The sequence below is a fragment of the Patagioenas fasciata genome, chromosome 2 (genome assembly GCF_037038585.1).
Source record: "Patagioenas fasciata isolate bPatFas1 chromosome 2, bPatFas1.hap1, whole genome shotgun sequence".
Taxonomy (NCBI): domain Eukaryota; kingdom Metazoa; phylum Chordata; class Aves; order Columbiformes; family Columbidae; genus Patagioenas; species Patagioenas fasciata.
The window spans coordinates 83,917,617-83,935,163 of NC_092521.1; the positions used below are offsets into that span (position 1 = coordinate 83,917,617).

The 17,547-nt window shown below is 39.0% G+C and overlaps 2 protein-coding genes across 12 annotated transcripts in view; one reads left to right on the forward strand and one right to left on the reverse strand.

Moving 5' to 3' along the window:
- Nucleotides 1–508: 508 nt before the first annotated feature.
- C2H5orf22 (chromosome 2 C5orf22 homolog) lies at nt 509–16,303 on the reverse strand. Of its 9 annotated transcripts, none has more exons than XM_065830240.2 (10): nt 16,043–16,060; nt 13,400–13,545; nt 12,907–12,997; nt 12,081–12,230; nt 9,421–9,883; nt 7,291–7,353; nt 5,027–5,148; nt 4,090–4,156; nt 3,338–3,477; nt 509–1,975 (listed from the first exon to the last, which is right to left on the reverse strand). In XM_065830240.2, exons 4-10 carry the CDS (start codon nt 12,203–12,205, stop codon nt 1,843–1,845), a joined length of 1,113 nt encoding a protein of 370 aa, XP_065686312.1. In that variant the 5' UTR covers nt 12,206–12,230; nt 12,907–12,997; nt 13,400–13,545; nt 16,043–16,060; the 3' UTR covers nt 509–1,842. The 9 variants fall into 9 exon arrangements, with proteins under 9 accessions (XP_065686312.1, XP_065686313.1, XP_065686308.1 ...); XM_065830241.2 differs by having other exon boundaries at nt 12,081–12,274; XM_065830236.2 differs by lacking the exons at nt 12,907–12,997; nt 16,043–16,060 and adding an exon at nt 16,088–16,303.
- DROSHA (drosha ribonuclease III) overlaps nt 16,242–17,547 on the forward strand; it is a 74,949-nt gene continuing 73,643 nt past the window's right edge. For all 3 annotated transcript variants that reach the window (XM_065830234.2, XM_065830235.2, XM_071804497.1), the window contains exon 1: nt 16,242–16,335. The gene's annotated coding sequence lies outside the window, so the exon portion shown is untranslated. The remainder of the gene's footprint in view (nt 16,336–17,547) is intronic.

Here is a 17,547-nt window from a genome sequence, read left to right on the forward strand (position 1 = left end):
TTAAAATAAGCTAAAACTTTTACACAAGTAGTACGTGATCGGAGTTTTGGGCTTTTATAAGCAAGGTAAGTATGCAATCTATGGCTCTCCATTATTTATGAAGTATTAAGGATCTTGGATCCAAGGGTAGCCACATCTTTGTGACAGAAGGCATAAGCAAGAAGCAAATGGGCCCACGGTCATGGAATTTATTCTACGGGAAGAAATATTTTAAAATATTATCTATCTACAATCCATAATATAGTCATATCAACAGCAGAAGTAGTAAACTGCAAAAGTGCATGAGGTCTCTGTAGAGCAAATACTAATGTTAACAAATGAACTTAACTATTTCAGAAGAAATTACAAGGAAAATTTGTTCACAATAAAAGATTATATTCTAGGTGGGATATTGTTTTCTCCATTTCTGTTTCATTCTCAAATAAATCCTGTGTGTTTCCCCCACCCTCAGAAGTGGCAGTTTTCTCTAGAACCAGATTACTTTATAAATTAAATAGTTCTAAAACAGTTATTTTCCAAATAGCAACACTGAAATTAGCAAAAACCTGGTACAGAAGGTTTTTCTGATGACTTCAGTGAAATTAAATCATTGTTTCTGAAGAAAACATCCATTCAACTCCTTACAGGATTCAAAAGATAAAAGCATGCACATACACACATACTTCTTAATATTCAAAAATAGGTTAAAAATGAAAATACCAAGCCATTATCTAACAAAATAGTTGTGACAGATGTACTCTCCACCCCTTCCGGACCACCACCATAAATGACCACAGCTCAGATTCAACTGGGGTATAAATGGAGTCCACTGCAGAACCCCACTGAGTCGGATCTTCTTCAGAACAGCACGTCTGCAGTCAAAGATTCTCCTTCTTAGACTGGCCATCTAAGGAAAACTCCTGGAGGACTGAGACACCTTGCCTTATTGGTAATTCATCTTCTGGGTACCTTTGGGAGTCCTCGCTTTGTATGAGTGAGAAGATGTGCATTTTGAATAATCACTCTGATCCCCTGAGTTTGAATCAGTTGTGTAATAACTGAACTCCAAACCAGTATCCAAACCTGTGTTGTATTAATATAACATTGCTGGAGTCCTGAATAATTTTGAATAAACCCCATCTCTAGTTGGTTTTGCACTTAACAGTTCTGGTTAGAATAAAGTCTGTTTGGAGCTTATTGACTACAGAAATTGACTTCTAAGGTGCCTCCGTGATAATACTCTAAGGCAAAATAAGACAATGGAATGGCATATAAATATAAATGATATTCCGTGGATGGGGTAGAAGCCATAAGCTGCTCTAAAGAAATGACAGATGGATGACTGCTCATTTCGAGCACAGCAGTTAAGAAAGACGACTATGTAAATGTAATATCTTAATGGCATTATTGAGGTAATTTTTTAAAAGCTACAGTGCAACTCAGGAACCTCTCTGTTACTCACCAAACTCAATTAAAAAATGTTTAATTACATAGAAGAAATAAATTTATTTTTAAAAGTTATATATACATAATTACTTTTTTTTTACAGAAACTTAAGACAAATCAGGTGAAAAAAATACATTTTAGGGACAAAAGTAGTTTATCTCACAACCAGTTTTAAGAACCAAGACAGTAAAAATTATAATCACAGAACTAATCACAAACTTGTTTGTTCACAAACTCAAACAGTTAACAGTTCAGATGCAGCTGACTTGGAGAAAGACATGCAACTCAAAACTAGCTCTTGGTCAGCCTAGGTTGTAGTGCCACCTGCTGAAACAACAGTATTTTTCCCCTTGCAACCATAGCTAATATGCAATTTGAATTAATCCACTGCATTAGAGAGCAATACATGAAGAAAGGTCACAAAGAAGATGAGGTGCTTGAGTAATCTAAGTGCACATCTAGCGTGCCATACACTGAACCTAGCACACTGAGAACCTTCTCTTGAATGATGTCAACCTGCTCTGAAGGGCAATAGTCATCCAAACTTGATCTGTAACAAGGAATTGAAAAAGCATGAATACAGATACCACCATTGTCACCACATTTTTTTATTCGTGTAATGCTCTGTGTCTAGGCTGAAGCTACTTTCAAACTGTGCTGAGTTGTGCCTACCAGTATTCGTTCAAAGTGCATGACAGTGCTTCTCCTCACAACTTTCAATAGCAACAGTTTGCCTGAAGTTGATCAGAAAGACTGGAGCAGATTAGGAACATGACTTATGAATCCTTCCACGTAGACTCTCATCCTGACTCTGACACAGAACATGCTTCAGTCAAAGTTCAAGCATAAGATGTAATTAAAGGACTGATGGAAATATAAGATTCAAAAATTCAAATGCTACTAGTAAAACAGGTGAGAAAATATGAAAAACAAATCTCATAGCCCCTGGGATATAAACATCACTTACAGGAACACTATTACTAGTATCTCTTTGCAGTTCACTAAAAAAGTAGAGTTGACACTTCTTGGATTTTATATCTGTCAAGATTTACTTAAATGATTCTGTGTTTTCTCTGCAGCAGTGGATAGTAAGCCTGCAGTTACCAGGAAGTACAGCTTTCTTTTATTGTAGGTATTTAGCCCTGCTACTTCTTGTTGACAAAAACTATTTCATGTCAGTTTCTACTAATGTTGTCTGCCCTTTAAGGGCACACTTAGTATTTTTGAAGTGATTAAATTACAATAATTTGTCAACGGATACACTGCGGCCTTCAAATTCGGTTCTGCCAGGATAGATCCCTGGTTCTCTCAGGTCCCTGGCCTCAAACTCCATCCTGTTCTTCCACATAATTTCCCTACAGTCCTGGAAGCATAACTTTTATCCCATACAAAGCTTTACTAGAGCTTTCTAGGATATAAATCATTTTCAGCCTATTAGATGAAAACCACTTCTGTCAGAAGTTGCACTGAAAACAGAAAACTTATCTGTAGTACAATGAACCCTAGAACAAGAGAGTAATGAAGTTGTGATTTCAGCCCATGAAAGCTTGTACAAGCTGGCTTTGCTCTAACTGGCACAAGTAACAAAAGCAGTGGAGATGTATGAACTCCAGTGACAGCTGTCAACTGCAACACACACAAGGCCTCATCACAGGCTCTGTGTAACGTGTGCGGAAGCTCATTAAGTCACGTTTCTGCTGCTTTTGAGATCTGCGCTAGCTGCTCCAAAGCCCAGCAAAACCAACCATCAGCGCAGAACTTTCCCTTACCTGTGTAGATACTGTCACTGCCTTATGATCAACATTTTCAGATGTCAATTTTCACTGTACTGTTAAGATGTGCCAAACAGTGCTATATTGATTGAATCATTTAGCTTCAGTCTGAGCATTTTAAAGTATCTACATAGTCTTACCGAGCAACTGTCACCAGTGTGGGCTTAGGCATATCTTTTAGTAGAATTTTAATGGATTGTATGAGGCCTTCGATCTCCTCTTCAGTGCTAATATGGTGGGGAAGCTCCATATAATCACAGGTCAGACCAGCTTGATGGACCTGCATGTAAATTAAACAGAGATTAAATTTCTGTTGATGAATTATTGATATAGTTTATCTGTGTAAAACATCTCTATGATACCTTCTCTAGCCCAGTAGGTAACTTACACCACTTCAGGCAGTAAAAGGGTTTTTTGTTTTTTTCCCTCCCAACTTGTTCTTTAAACAAAAATAATAAAATTCTGGAGGTTATATGGATTGTTTTATTATCTCCAGTACACTGTTCCTCTCCTATGAATTCAGAGCATGCTGCAGCCCTTGAAGATGATAGGTCTGATCTTTTACAGGGAGGTACCCTAGGTTCTATAAGGTATATCAACAGATTCTGGTGAAGTGAAACCTTCCTTCACAGTAAGTACCCTGAGACACCACCATCCTGGAACATCACATTAATGCTGCCTAAATATAAACAGGCAGAGTAGAATTTTAGAAGTTTTAAAAAGAAAAGCTAGACTACGTAATAAAAGACATATAAAAAAAGGGAAAGTACTGAAATCTCACAAAGTGCTGAATCAAGAAGCAAGCCTGAAATGAAGAGTGATCTTTTCCCTCCCTGTTGAAGCAATGTTTTCTAAATATGCCTACTTTCTGTACTTTTCCCTAGCCACCTACCATTTCATAGTCTGGGCTTTCCATCCTGGCTTTCAAACTGTGAACTAGCGGGACAAGTGCCTTCATTCTGCAGTAGAAACAAAACCAGCTGGTTACATAAATAGTTGGAAACATACTTACCATAAGTGGTTAAAAAAAGAAAAGAAAAAAAAAAGACAGAGAGACAGAGAGAGAGAGAAAAAAAGTAGAGGTTATCATGGCCTAGAGCTTGAAAATGAAATTTGCCCCTCTGTGTCATCTTGCACTCAAGAAAAACGGAAATTATCAGTATTATTGTACTGTTTCACTAGGCCTTTCTTAGCAAGCCCCTATACTCATACCTGTCTCTGGTAAGGGCTGTTTGCACTTACTTTAGGGCAGATCTAGAGAGAAATCGTTGTAGCTTAAAGTTGCCCGAACTTGACTGGAAATGCTTGCAATCACTGATATACACGTCTGGCAGTAGCTGCTGCTGCATTTGATGGGAAAAATGAGTGATTCTCCTATCAAGGGAAAGCTCAGACTTTTGCTGTTTCTTTTCAGTTAAAAACAGTTTAAAAGCACAGAGGATTCTGCCAGGATATTTTGTGGACACTATCACTCAGCTACAGCCTTTCATTCAGTTCCATTTTTCCACAGAAAGCAGAGCCTTTGGGAGCACCAACATCCTTCTCCATGTCCTCTGTAGTTTGCTGCTTTTTTAGTCACCAAATCTGCCTCCCTCTACAGGCAACAGCATTTGCATGAATCTGTACAAGGATGATCTTGGAAGGCTTATCGCAGCACTGAAGACAGACTGCCTTTTGTTTTGTCTGACTCTTTCTCCTCTAGAACTAAAGGAAAAGCAGTAGCCTTGTGTAGATCCTATTCAGCTTCTCTCTTTTTCTGTTAACAAAGTGCTAGACTAATCAGTTCCTAAACTACTGATTGCGTTTTACGCCATTTAGAAATCTCCTACCCAGGATATGAAGCCCACTTCTGTATGGTCTCTTCATCATCATTGTCACATAAATCTGCAAATGCTGCTTCCAGGTCTTCTAGCTGATGAACACGGTTTTCAACACAATCTAGCAAACCCTCCTTTAAATAAGCACATAAGAACTATGTTACGAAAAAAAAGAGAGGTAAGAATGTCATGGCTTATTCTACGATTTAAATTCTGAAATGACTGAGGTACTGCAAGTGAGGATTCAGAAACAACTGATTCATTACTACAGAATATATTTTCAAGAGGATCAGAATTAATACCTTCAGAATAAATCACCTCCCTTTGTTCTGTCTTTCCCACAATAAATGAGAAAAAGTCACATCTACATTCTGGCAGAATATGCCAGGGAACGTTAGATACTGTATATGACTAATTGTTGGGTTTGTTTCCATAGCACAGAAATGCTCAGATGAGTATGAGCTTTACATTTTCATAATGAAAGGAGAATTTATTTTTTACGTTAAAAAAAAATATATAAATCAAATGCATTTTCAGAAAAACAAAATGGGCTATTTGATGCTTTGAGGTTGTTTCAGCTTTGTGTGCCTGAAAAAAACATGGAATTAATTTAAAGTGTCATTTACTGCTCTGATCCCGCAAAGGTTTATGCCCTTTCTTATAAAGTTCAGAACACATAAAGAGGCAATCTTTTTGGAGTGAGGCTATATAGATGAATACAGTTGTACATGCAAACATTTGCAGAAAGATATCCTATATAACATATCAAATGAAAAGCAATGCTTGGCATATTTGGTATTAAAAATGCAGTGGTGTGTGACGGAAAATTGTTAAAAAGCATATTGGAATAGATGGGTAACAATTAAGACTGTAACGATTCCCTCTTAGGATTCTGCTGGCCATATCATGGAACAGATGTTGCTTCTTTTGGCCAGTGATGTCAACTTTGGGATAACTTTAAGAGAAGCTGAGGGTATCAACCACTCATGAAGTACAGCTTAATAATTCTGGGGTACCTATAAGATACTTTTCTAAGCAGCACCAGTAATTAACCTTAAAGACACATCCAATCCCCCTTTATACTACTTAAAAAAAAATAAACAAACAACAAAAAACCCAAACACCACACTATTATCTGGTAGTATTGTAGAAACATGCATCTAACTGTACCCTGGAAGTATGAAAACAGATTTTAAGAGAGTAGACATTTAGGATATTTTCTGAAACTTTGAAAAACACAAAGTTCATTATCTTTCTACCTTTGAACCCTTTAACATTCACTGTCTCACTATAAAACTACCCATTAATCTAGTTTTGCCTTGTTCAGTTCTATACCTATCTGTTACTCACTGCCTGCTAAGCATTCCAGTTGTCTCCTAGAAATTTGTTGGGTTTTGTAAATAACTTAGGCCCTGAAATCATATTGGGCACTTATATCACAAACATTTATCCCTTTTACATTTAACTACTTTTTAAACATGTACTTGTTTTTATTGTTGATTAAGAAATATGAACATCAATTTGACAATCTTTCACATAAACCAGTTTTTTTATACACACATCTTGATTAGGATTCATTAATCTGTGTTAATTATATGTGTTGAATCTCTCTGTACTAGTGTTCAGATGAGACTACAAGAGCAAAGACAAGACCTTGTTTAGAAATCACTTGGTGTAATGACCATCAATATGGCTGTCTCCATGGTTTGGGCTAAGGGCTGAATGACTATTTTGGCAGTTACAGAATGATTAAGAAGTACACAACGCATAGAATGAAAAGTACATTACAGTGGTATAATACTGACCTTACCACATCTAAATAAATAGGTAAAATACTAGTTAGGCATTCAGCACAGTTCTGACTATCAAGGAAGAGCAACTGGAGCAAGGAAGGTGAGCGCTTGGAGGAATAAAAAGAGAACCACAAAAACCCAGACCAAAACAAACCACAAAGCAAAATCCTGTTAAGCCATAAAAAGAACAAGATTGTAGACGACTTATTATGTTTTCATTGCTTCCTTGTCAATTACCACTTGTTTACAGAAATTAATTTTCATACTTATGCTAAATATTTAGGCAATTCGCATGTTTAACCAAAATGTTTAATAGGAAAGAATTCCTAAGATGCTGCTGATTAGCATTCAGCATGTTGCACAACTTAATTGGAGATCACTTCATTTAGAACATTTCATAGGTTCCTTCCTTGCTGTAACTCATTTTAATTGGATAAATCAAAAGAATCATTCTCTCATACATCCCACAAGGAAATACCATACCTCTGTTGCATTTCTATGAGGCTTCTCGAAATTGTACAACTCTTGCAATAGTTCATATTCTGTCTTCGAAAAAGAAAAAAAAGAGGCAAAAAATTAGACTCTTAAAATGAGAAGCAAAATCTGCAAAGCTTCCCTGCTTCAGAAAAATAATTTGATCCACGGGATCATTCCTGTGCTCTAGTACTGTAGACTACTCTATAAATGCAGGTGAGGAAGGGGCTGTGAGGCTTGAGAAAGCAATACTTCATGGCCCCAACCAAACATTTTGGAATTGCTTAATTTTAAATCTGACTTCAATAACACATCTTCAAAACCTAAGTATTTACAGTCTTTAAAAGTCTCTGAAATTAAATATAGATGTTACTGAACTAAGGTTCCAATGAGCTGTTGAGTAAAACTGAGATGGCAGATTTAGGCAGGCAAAACCAACATGAGACTCTGATTGTAAAGGAAGACAGGACAGGTAAAGGCTTCACGCTGGCTGGCCAACAATTTCACAAGTGAATTATTACAGAGTCTTGTCAGCTCTACTCCTTGATAATACTCAGGTTTAGTTAACCAAGGATAAACAGATCTCATTATTTACTTAACAGCATTAAACAGGTGAACACTCCTGAATTTTTCAGAGCAGAGGGAGAAAGGGTGGGAAGACTATTCAATTTTTACAGAAATGCAAAGCATATTTAGGGCAATGTTTTGGATTTTAGACTTTTTTGCTGGGAAGACAATACTCTTCTGGATTGGTGAACTATATTTGCTTTTTAGCATTTCCTTGATTTTTATATTTCAAGTGTTAACTTGGGAAAAATTTTCTGATGGAATTATCATAATTTACTACAGAGGGAACACAATTAAGAAACATTAACTGCAAATGAAATCATTATATCAATAAAGGTACACTGGGTGCTTTGGGCAAGTCCACTTCAAAAAGTGGCTCCTATAATTAGGAACCTATCATAGCACGAAACTCAAAAAATAAGAAACAAACCAAAAAACTGCCCCCTCCCTCAAACTGACTCATGTCCCCCCCAAATCCTTTATTACTTTATTCAGAATGTATTTCAACCTCTCAGAGGGGTATTGAATTTTATTCTTATATGGCAAGATCCCCACAGTGCTTTCCCTGTGCTGTTTGCTTCTTTTTGTGATTCAGAACAGCTGGCACTGCACATTGTCTGAAGATACTGTGATCATAAATACTGAATGTCAAAAGCTACTAGAGGTCAAGGACCCTATATTCACTTCTTTAGGGTGAACAAGGAAGCAGTAGTCTAGCCAAAACTCAAACATGTCAGATGTTCTCCAGCACAGGGTGAAGTTAAAACAGTGTTAACAAGACAGATTCAAATGCTAAAAACAGTCAGGATATTGCAGAGGAATTTGTAAACCTAAATGCCACACCAAACTTTCAGGGTATATCAGTTAGTTCCTAAAATCCTGTACACATCAAGAAAAGGTCCTAACTGCTTTGCACCTTTGAGGATCTATATATTTATGACTCTATACAGGTGAACTACCTTTGCTGGGCAGTCAAGTTATAAATGGAATACCAAGCAGAGTCTCAAACTCAAAGCCATTACATCAGAGACAAGAGCTGCTTGCTCATCCTCACACACAGCACTGCGGACAAAGAAAACGAGAATAACAGCCTCTCATCGGGACAAGTCACTACTCTTTAGATGATCACCACCACCATGCCTTTTCGAAGGGCAGAGTCTCCTGATATCATTGTGGCTTTCCAGTATCATAAAAAATTATATCATCTGTCACGCCTCCCTGACGAATCTTCCTGTGGGTATTTGGAACATTACCCCCAGAAACCCAAGTGTAGCTTTTATGTCCCAAGTAACAAGCAGAAGTGAGTGACACAACTCTGAGCTTGGATGGGCAATCAATACCGATTTCATACATAAGGAATTTAGGTTGTTGTATTAAGCTGTGACAGCCTTATTAGTTTGTTGTAACTCTTTGGAGTGTACGCTCCCTTAGAACGCTTCTATTTCACATATTGCCATGAATCCTTAATCACGATCAGCTAATTAGCTTAGATGAAAGTTTCTCCATAGATATAAATGCTAGGACTGGCACTCTTTTGTGAATGACAAGAGGCCTCTCCATTGTCATGCTTACCTTTGTGTACATTTCTTTAAACGGATTTTTAACTGAAAAAAAATCTAAGTCGATGTCTAAAACATATGCATCCCCTTTCTGCAGTGCTTGGCAGACATCTTTAACAACTTCCCTCATTGGGCATTCACCATTTCTGAGAGATCTTGAAGCTGAGCATGATGACAACGATTCTGCCTTGTTTGGGGCACCTGCATTTTGTACTTCCTTTTTCTTCAGACTTGGGGTGCTGTGATCAGGGTCACCAGGAGCCACTGATGAGGAGGCAGAAGTGGTGCTTGCTGTGTCATCTGTATTTAGCTTCAGTCTCTTAGCAGATCCTGCTTCACCATTTTCTTCCTGGCTGTTTGATGCTTCAGTAGGATTGATGAGAATGACATATAAATTTAAAGGCTTCTGGTTTTCTAGCTGATCAGCAGAGACATAAAGACCATCACTTAAAAAGTAATGATCTGTGCCCGTAACCCTACAATTGACAATAACTCACAGTTAATATACACCTTCACAAAAAGCTTAGGAAAAAGTATGTACCCTGAAGGAATCCTGAGAAGAATGAACAGATTTTTGATGGGTAATGAAAGCAATAGCATACACAAAATTATTTATTTTAATTTGCAGGTCTTTTAGTTGAAGTTTTATCTACTTTATTCCTGAATCAATCTATTAAAATTCATTCTCTATTTTTTATGATAGCCCTACAAAGTTTTGAATGGTTAAGAAAAAGATTCTACATTACACACTACTAAGGTTAATTTGCCATTGAATTGCATTTTAAAGACAACATTCAGAATTTAACAAGATATTGTCAATATTATGGAATATAAGACTGCAAAGCTATGGATATTTTATCTTGGATTCCATGCTTTTTAAGGAAAATTCTGTTAGTTGTGTTTGAGAAGTGCCCTAAAACCCATGGATACTGATTTAGTAAAAGTAAAATAGTATGAATTAATAGGTAGCATTTAACTTCACCACCAACAGAGATTCCCTGTTCTAAATGGGAGAGGGCAGGTAACTCAAGGATGAATACCTACATATCAATGGTTACAGTGAAAATTTAAATAATGTTATTTTCAAGGCATATTTCAGTACACGAAGCCTTAAGCATCATAAATTCAGATTAAAAAATAAGCTTAAGAAGTGTGAACTTCTGCTCACTTGTGTTAAGGCCTCATTTGATTACAGGGTGTCATCATCAATCAACCACAAAGACAAATGATTTCATGAACAGCAGAAATGTGAAGCTTAGTTCCCTTGTATCTGGATTATCCTAAGCCTGCTAAGGTGAGAGCCTGGATCACAACTCCATCTTGTTGATGGGGCATTCACAGGGTCTCTTCTCAGAAATTCTCCAGGGTTCAACACACGCTCATGCTACAGCCTTTCCCTTAGTGGGACACTAAGTTATCTATTGCCTAGCCACCTGTCACCAAAAAAACTTTCAGGAAGTTTGTATTTTTTTCCCTTTCTTCCTTCATTATTTTTGTAAGCCTAGAACCTCAAGAACCTTCTTCAAAAGTCGGCTGGAAATGTTGTTTTCAAGGTTGCTGAGGTGACTAGAGGATCTGTGGTAGCGATATTCAGCCATCATGAAGTGTTTCTACATATGTGCTAGTTCTCACGGTTAAACGTTACTGAAAGCACCAGCTTTTGTCTGACTGTTTAGGTTTACTTTAGGACTCATATTCAGAGTTGTAGAGTTTTTGTGTTTTATTTTAGGTGGTAAAACAAAGCATTTCTCTGCTGCCTTCTGTTGCCTCAAAGGATTTATTCTGATATGCTGACAAGAGACATGATTTGTACATGTCCATATAAGCTGTACACAACATACTGAATATGGCAAATGTAAAACTGTCATTGACTGCATCCCACAGAATTATGAGGGGCTGTCACCAGAACTCAAATCACAGAATGATTAAGACTGGAAGGGACATCTGGAAGTCTCTCATTAATCATCTAATCGAAGCAGATCTAACTTCAATGCTAGGTGAGGCTACCCAGGGCCTCAACCAGTTCAGTTTTGACTTTATCAAATGAAGAATTTACCATCTGCCTGTGTACCTGTCCCAGTACTTCACTAGTATATTAACTTTAAAGAACACCACCACTATCACACGTGAGAAAACAGAATCATCAAGGTCAGGGAAGAGATTTCTCCTCTTGTTCAGCACCAGTGAGGTCACATTTGATGTACTCTGCCCAGGCTTGAGTCTCCAGGACAAGAGAGACAACAACAAACTGAAGAAGGGCCACTAAGGTGATTAAAGGGCCAGAGCATACAATGGGCAAGCTGAGGGAACTGGATTTGTTTTGTCCTGGGAGGACTGAGGAGGATCTAATTGCTGCCCTCTGATACCTGAATTCTCTGTTAAAGATCACTGCTTTCTGAGATTTTGACTTTATTGAAGAGAACTGATTTAAAACTTAGGTTGCTGAAATGAAATGTGAATAGTTAGAATAGTTAGAAAAAATTTAAGGCACAATTTTAACTGTACGCACTCACACAAATAGTCACATTAGGTCCTATGGAACTCACAAATACAAATTAAATTTTCATATTTAGCCAAGACGACACAAAAAATAAACCAAAAAACAAACATCAAAAGAAAATAAAAACATGAAAAAATATAGAGATAGCCTTTCATAGACAGCAGACAATTTACCTGATTGTAGTTGTTGATATGTCTTTCCCAATTAAAAAATGGTGTTTTCCTTCTGAGATCTGCTGCGACCAGGGTGGGTGAAGCCACACTACTTGAGAAATATGGCCAGCATAAACAGCAGGCATAATCCAGTTCTCAATACTTAATTCACTGTAATGAATGGAGAAAGGCTGGAGATAATACTGTTACTTTCCCTGTAAGTAAAACATGGTCAAGAACACAAAAATCATCTTCCACATCTTGAAAGCCCCCATGCAAATTATCTGAAACTAGTACTCTGTGTAAGGTTCACATCAAAGAAAGAAAAAGGGGGAAATCTTTAATCATAAGATAGACCAAAAATGTCACAGTAGAATTTTAAAAAGCCTTACATAGTGCAATCAGCTTCACTCTTAGTATGGCACTTTGATTATAAACTACACAGATTTGTTGCCCTTTTATTCTTGATACCTCACACAGAGGAAAGTACAAGGAGCATCATCAACACTGTTCTAAATAACTTCAAACGGACCTCAAGGAGTATTCTAGTGTAAACTGCTCTAGGTAGCTTCTAAATATAATCTCAGTAATTAAAGTGAGTCAATCAGCACTTACAGAATAGCAACTTTCCTGATTATCAAAGCCCTACTTTTAGGTGTACGTTGTAGTCCACAAAAATTCTTATTCATCCAACATAGAAAACAAAATATTGACTACAGGTAGCATGACACAATTGCTTACATATCAATTACATAATTTTGTCATTGCTGTAAATCACCATAACACTGAAGCAAAATTTATTTTAAAACAGGAAAAGACAATAGCAAAGAACTCTGTGGCTTGTTACCTTCCTAAGAAGTTGGAGGAAAATATTGGTCTTAATGCTCTTAGAAGAAAGTCTTGTTCAACTTCACATATTCACCATGTCAACACAGGAGCTGTTATTTCAATCTCAAAGTCAATTTTTCAGTATGAAGAAAGAAAGGCTGTTTTAAAATCACAGTTCTTCAGACATAAAGCATCCACTCAGGGAGCTGTCCTGTTACTCAGAGGAACTTATTGGCCTAATAACATGATATACTACTAAATGAAGTAAATTTTTAAGTCTTAAATTGCTTGATATGTAATCTTAATATCTGATCACATTCAAAACTCACAAACATAACTTTTTCTGTCCAAAAAAATAAAGTTTTCAGCAAAAGTGAAAAGACAAGATACAAATTGAGGCTGACTTACATCTCTTGTTCATATCTTGTATGCAGTCATACCAATGTTCACTCTAAATGAAAGACAGCAGGAAGCAGATTTAAAAGTATTCTGATGCAGTAGCCAGGACTTACCTAAAAAGAGCTTCTTTGTCAAATACAGTGTCTGCAGGCATATTCACAGGAATAAGAAGGTCTGGATGGGAATCAAGATGAACAAAGCTGATGTTACTGGCAGGAAGATGCTTTGAACCAATGGCACGATAGATGAAAGGCAGCACCTAAAACAACACAAATAAAAATAATTCCACCACAACCAGTGAGTTGAAAAATGCAACGGCTTCAACAGCAAAAACACTAGTCCCACTCTTATTCTTTTAGAATTCGGTTTAGAGGGAGGAGGAGGCAGCAGAAAACAATACAAAGGGGGAACAACTCCACCAGCAAGACAGCTGATGAACTGTAATCATGAGCCCAAGAGTTTCACACAAGAAACTGCTGAAGAATAATAGCTTTACTCGCTCTTTCCTTCTTCATTGAAAGCCTTGTTTGCAGAAGCAATTCTCACTAATCATTAAACTGAATTGCTATTTTTTTTCATTTACAACTGAGCCTCAGAAATGCCTTTCCTCTTCTGCATAACATTGCCTGCTCCATGATATAAAGCTTCCTCACCATATATGGGTGCTGTGAAGACAAAACCATCTCATTACTTGTGCTTTATAAGTCAACTAATTAGAGAGTGAAAACTGACCCATCATCATTTAAACTTTAGCTGATCTTTTAACCTATCCCCACTGAAGAAAGGCCTTAATTCCTAATCCCTACATGATTTAGTGTCTTCAATAAAGAGGCTACCTTTATTAACTGCTCGACCCTATCCCCTGCTGAAGGTCTTCACTCAAAAGTGGGAAAAACAGGAGATGAGACAACTCATCAATTTATAGTGCAGCAAACCACTGAAGTACAATAATGTAGGGTGACAAAATGAGAAAACTGACGGCTGATTCATGATATCTCTTACACTGAACTGCAGCCGAGGGAAACCCTCCCACTGTTACAGGACAGTAACCGCCTTAGCTGCCAGAACAAACCCAGTAAGGATTGTGAAGCACATTCCTATTATACAGAGAATGTAAAGGCCGTCAAAAGATTAGGCAATAAAAATTACACATGATATCTACGTTACAACAGAAATTGAGATAATTTTTTGGCACAAAACTGATTAATATGACAAATCCTGTGTACTGCATGGACATAATCTTAAAACATGACTGACAGCTGAAATTTGGACTGCATTCCATCTGTCTAGTAATAAATTCCTCAATTTAACCACTACGTATGTACTAACATGCATACTACTGTAACAGCAGACTAAATGAAGTTAAAAATAACAGGGGTTCCCTGATCCGTAACCTTTACTCATTTGGAAAAAGGAACAGATTAGGCCTACCTGAAAAACCTACAATCTTTGCAATTCAAGTTTCCTCTCAGGTAAGCGTTACTACAAATTGTGAGACTAGGAGAGGGTGGAAGACATGAGTGACTAGGATCTCTAACCTTGCAAGTTCTCCTACTTTGGATTAAGAATAAAATTTCCTTTATACCAGCTGTTACTATTAATCAAAGTATGATACATCTAGTGACCCCTTGCCCTAGAGGAACATCAGTGTCTGCAAAGGACTATATAAAGTTTCTCTGAAATTCTTATACTTTGGGATGAATGGCCATATATGCTTTATGCAACACAGACCAATGCATATACACACATGTACTGAACACCCTGCATATATATTTAGTATGAACAGACTTTGTTAACTTAATTGAAACCAGAAGTCTAAAGAGTAAAACAAAGACAATTACTAGTTATTATCTTAGTACTCCTATCACAGTGACACCCTTAGTCCTTGGTTACCATGGAAAAACAGCTGTCATAGCACCATATATTTCAGTGAGTCCTGGCAAAAATTATCTGTGTTAAACCATATTCTTACAAGCTCAGAACATTTTCTTTAATAAATTTTATTACACTAAAATTTTCTCTTAACACAATACTGAGAGTTAAAATTTCTCACTGTTTCCTCCATAAGGTCTTCCTGCCCCCAGCAACCCTCACTGAAATCTGCTGGCTTCTGCACCACGGGATAACAAATCCACTTACTTGGGAGTAAGGCCTCAGCTTATGTTGCTATAAACAAACCATAAAAGAAAACAGACAGAGCAGTTCAACAGCAGCTCCTTCTTCACCCCCTTGTATAACGAATTAAGTAAAACTGCAAAGTTCCAAATTCGACATTTCTCATCGAGTGGCAGCCAATCCCCAAGTAGGTATGTGATTATATTTATCAACTAGGTGTCAACATGCCATTTACTGCGTAGGGTTGAGTTCCCAATACTAGCTAATTCTAAGAGCAGCATAATGTAGGTATGCAGGTAATACTTCTTTTTAACTACAACAATTAAGAGTGAAAGAAAAAAAAAAAAGACTCAACAATAATTAAGAAGATACCAAAATCCAATCATGGCATTAATCATTGAAACGGGAAGGAAATTCAGGTCACCTGGGCAGTGAACTTATGTTTCCGTAGTGCAAGAGAGAGCAGGTTTAATATCCGTGCACGTCTGCGAAGCAGGGGGGGAAACTATTCCCAAGGAAGCGCCCGGAGCGGGGAGACCCCGGTTACACCGCGGGAAGCCGCATCCTACCGGGTTCCACCGTGCCCCCCTCCTTCGCTCCCACCTACATACACACCACGGGGAGGGAAGGAAGAAAAGCACCTACTCCCCACGTTCCACCGCCCGGCCCGGCCTCTCAGCACTCACATCCTGGTGGTCCTCCACCACCCACACCGGCAGCGCCGGGTAGGCCCGCAGGCCTCCCCCGTGGGACCGCTCCCCGCCGCTCATGCCTAGGCGGCGCCGGGCCCGGCGTGGCCCCGCAGCGCAGCCCGGCCTCTCCGCGCCACTGTCTCCCGGCGGGCGGTGCTTCCGCCGGCAGCGCCCTCCCACCGTTTTCCTCTTCCGGACGCGGGGCGCTGCGGGCCGGGCTGGCCGCGGCGGCGGGGCGCCAGGTGGGCTTGGCGGACGCGGCTGCCTGCCCGGGGGCTGCGGGGCGGGTGGGGCCTTCCCTTAGGCCACTCTGCTGGCTGTGCCGCAGTTCCCCGTGCGGCGTGTGTGGTTGGCGGGCGGTGGGGGCCTGTACCCGGGACACTGCAGGAACGGTCGAGGTGGCGCCGGTGCTGGCGGGTTCCTCGGTGCGGGTGGGAGTCGGGGTGGCGGGACCCGGACGGCCCCTGCCGGCAGCGCCTCCTGCGGCAGCCGCCAGGCTGGCCTGCTGCTGAGGAGGCCGCTCCGTGTGGCAGGAAGGCGGCGCGGCAGAGCCTGCCTGGCCCGGGTGTCGGTCTCGTCGCTGTGTTTGTTACCGCTGACCCTTCGGTGGCCGTTGGAAGCCGTTACGGACCGTTGGGAGGCGGTGGTTGGATGCGGCCTGTTGCCCTCAGCTGTGTGCCTGCAGGGAGAGAAAAGTTTGTGTGTGATAGCTTCTATCAGTGCAATAAACTTTCTCTTCTAGGTGACAGAAAAGGAGAGTTTGTCTTTTTCGGTGTACTGGAGCTTACTTATCTGAAAATGGGACATAACCAAAGTTTTCAGCAAAAGAAGCTGTAAAATAATTTGGGTGTTTCAAATAATTTCATGGGTTTTTTTGTGGTTTTTGTTTTTTGTTTTTTGTCTTTTTTTTTTGTTGTTGTTGTTGTGTTGTTTTTTTTTGGTGTTTTTTTTTTTTTCAGCTGTGGTTCTGAACATTCTGAAGCAGTAAAATTAAAGTGGTAGAACCGGAGTAGTTCTCGGGTGTAGAGGAAATCTTACAGCTCTATTTTTTGGAATCCCATGACACAAAAAAGGAATGTACTTTAAGGCAAGGCACTGTGGTACAGTAGACTTTGCTTTAATTTGTTCAAGTTAATAATAATTTAGCTCAACCTGTTTAAATAGAATGTGTATGTAAATGTCAGCAAAGTATAAAGCAATTTTCTGTTACAAGCCTGAGCTGTGTAATATCATGACTGGAGAACTAAAGCTAAATTGAGTCAGTATTTGATAGATTAGAATTAATGATCGCAAAAGGTTGCACTACTGCCAGACAAAAACATAGAAATGTTCTTCCCCTGCCCCCCCCCCCCCATTGGTTCTTTTGAGAACCGTTATGGGGTTGGATGGTGCTGAGCAGGCACAGGCTGACTGGAAGGAACAAGTGGCTTTACCGTCATGGCCACTGCCTCCTA

Bases quoted from the DNA above. Each gene is read 5' to 3' on its own strand.
- C2H5orf22 (XM_065830236.2), bottom strand. From the start codon at position 16,171: ATGAGCGGCGGGGAGCGGTCCCACGGGGGAGGCCTGCGGGCCTACCCG. The intron at 13,546-16,087 runs GTGAGTGCTGAG...GTGTTGTTTTAG, and splicing joins TGGTGGAGGACCACCAGGAT to GTGCTGCCTTTCATCTATCG. The intron at 5,149-7,290 runs GTATGGTATTTC...GCTTATTTAAAG, and splicing joins CTCATAGAAATGCAACAGAG to GAGGGTTTGCTAGATTGTGT.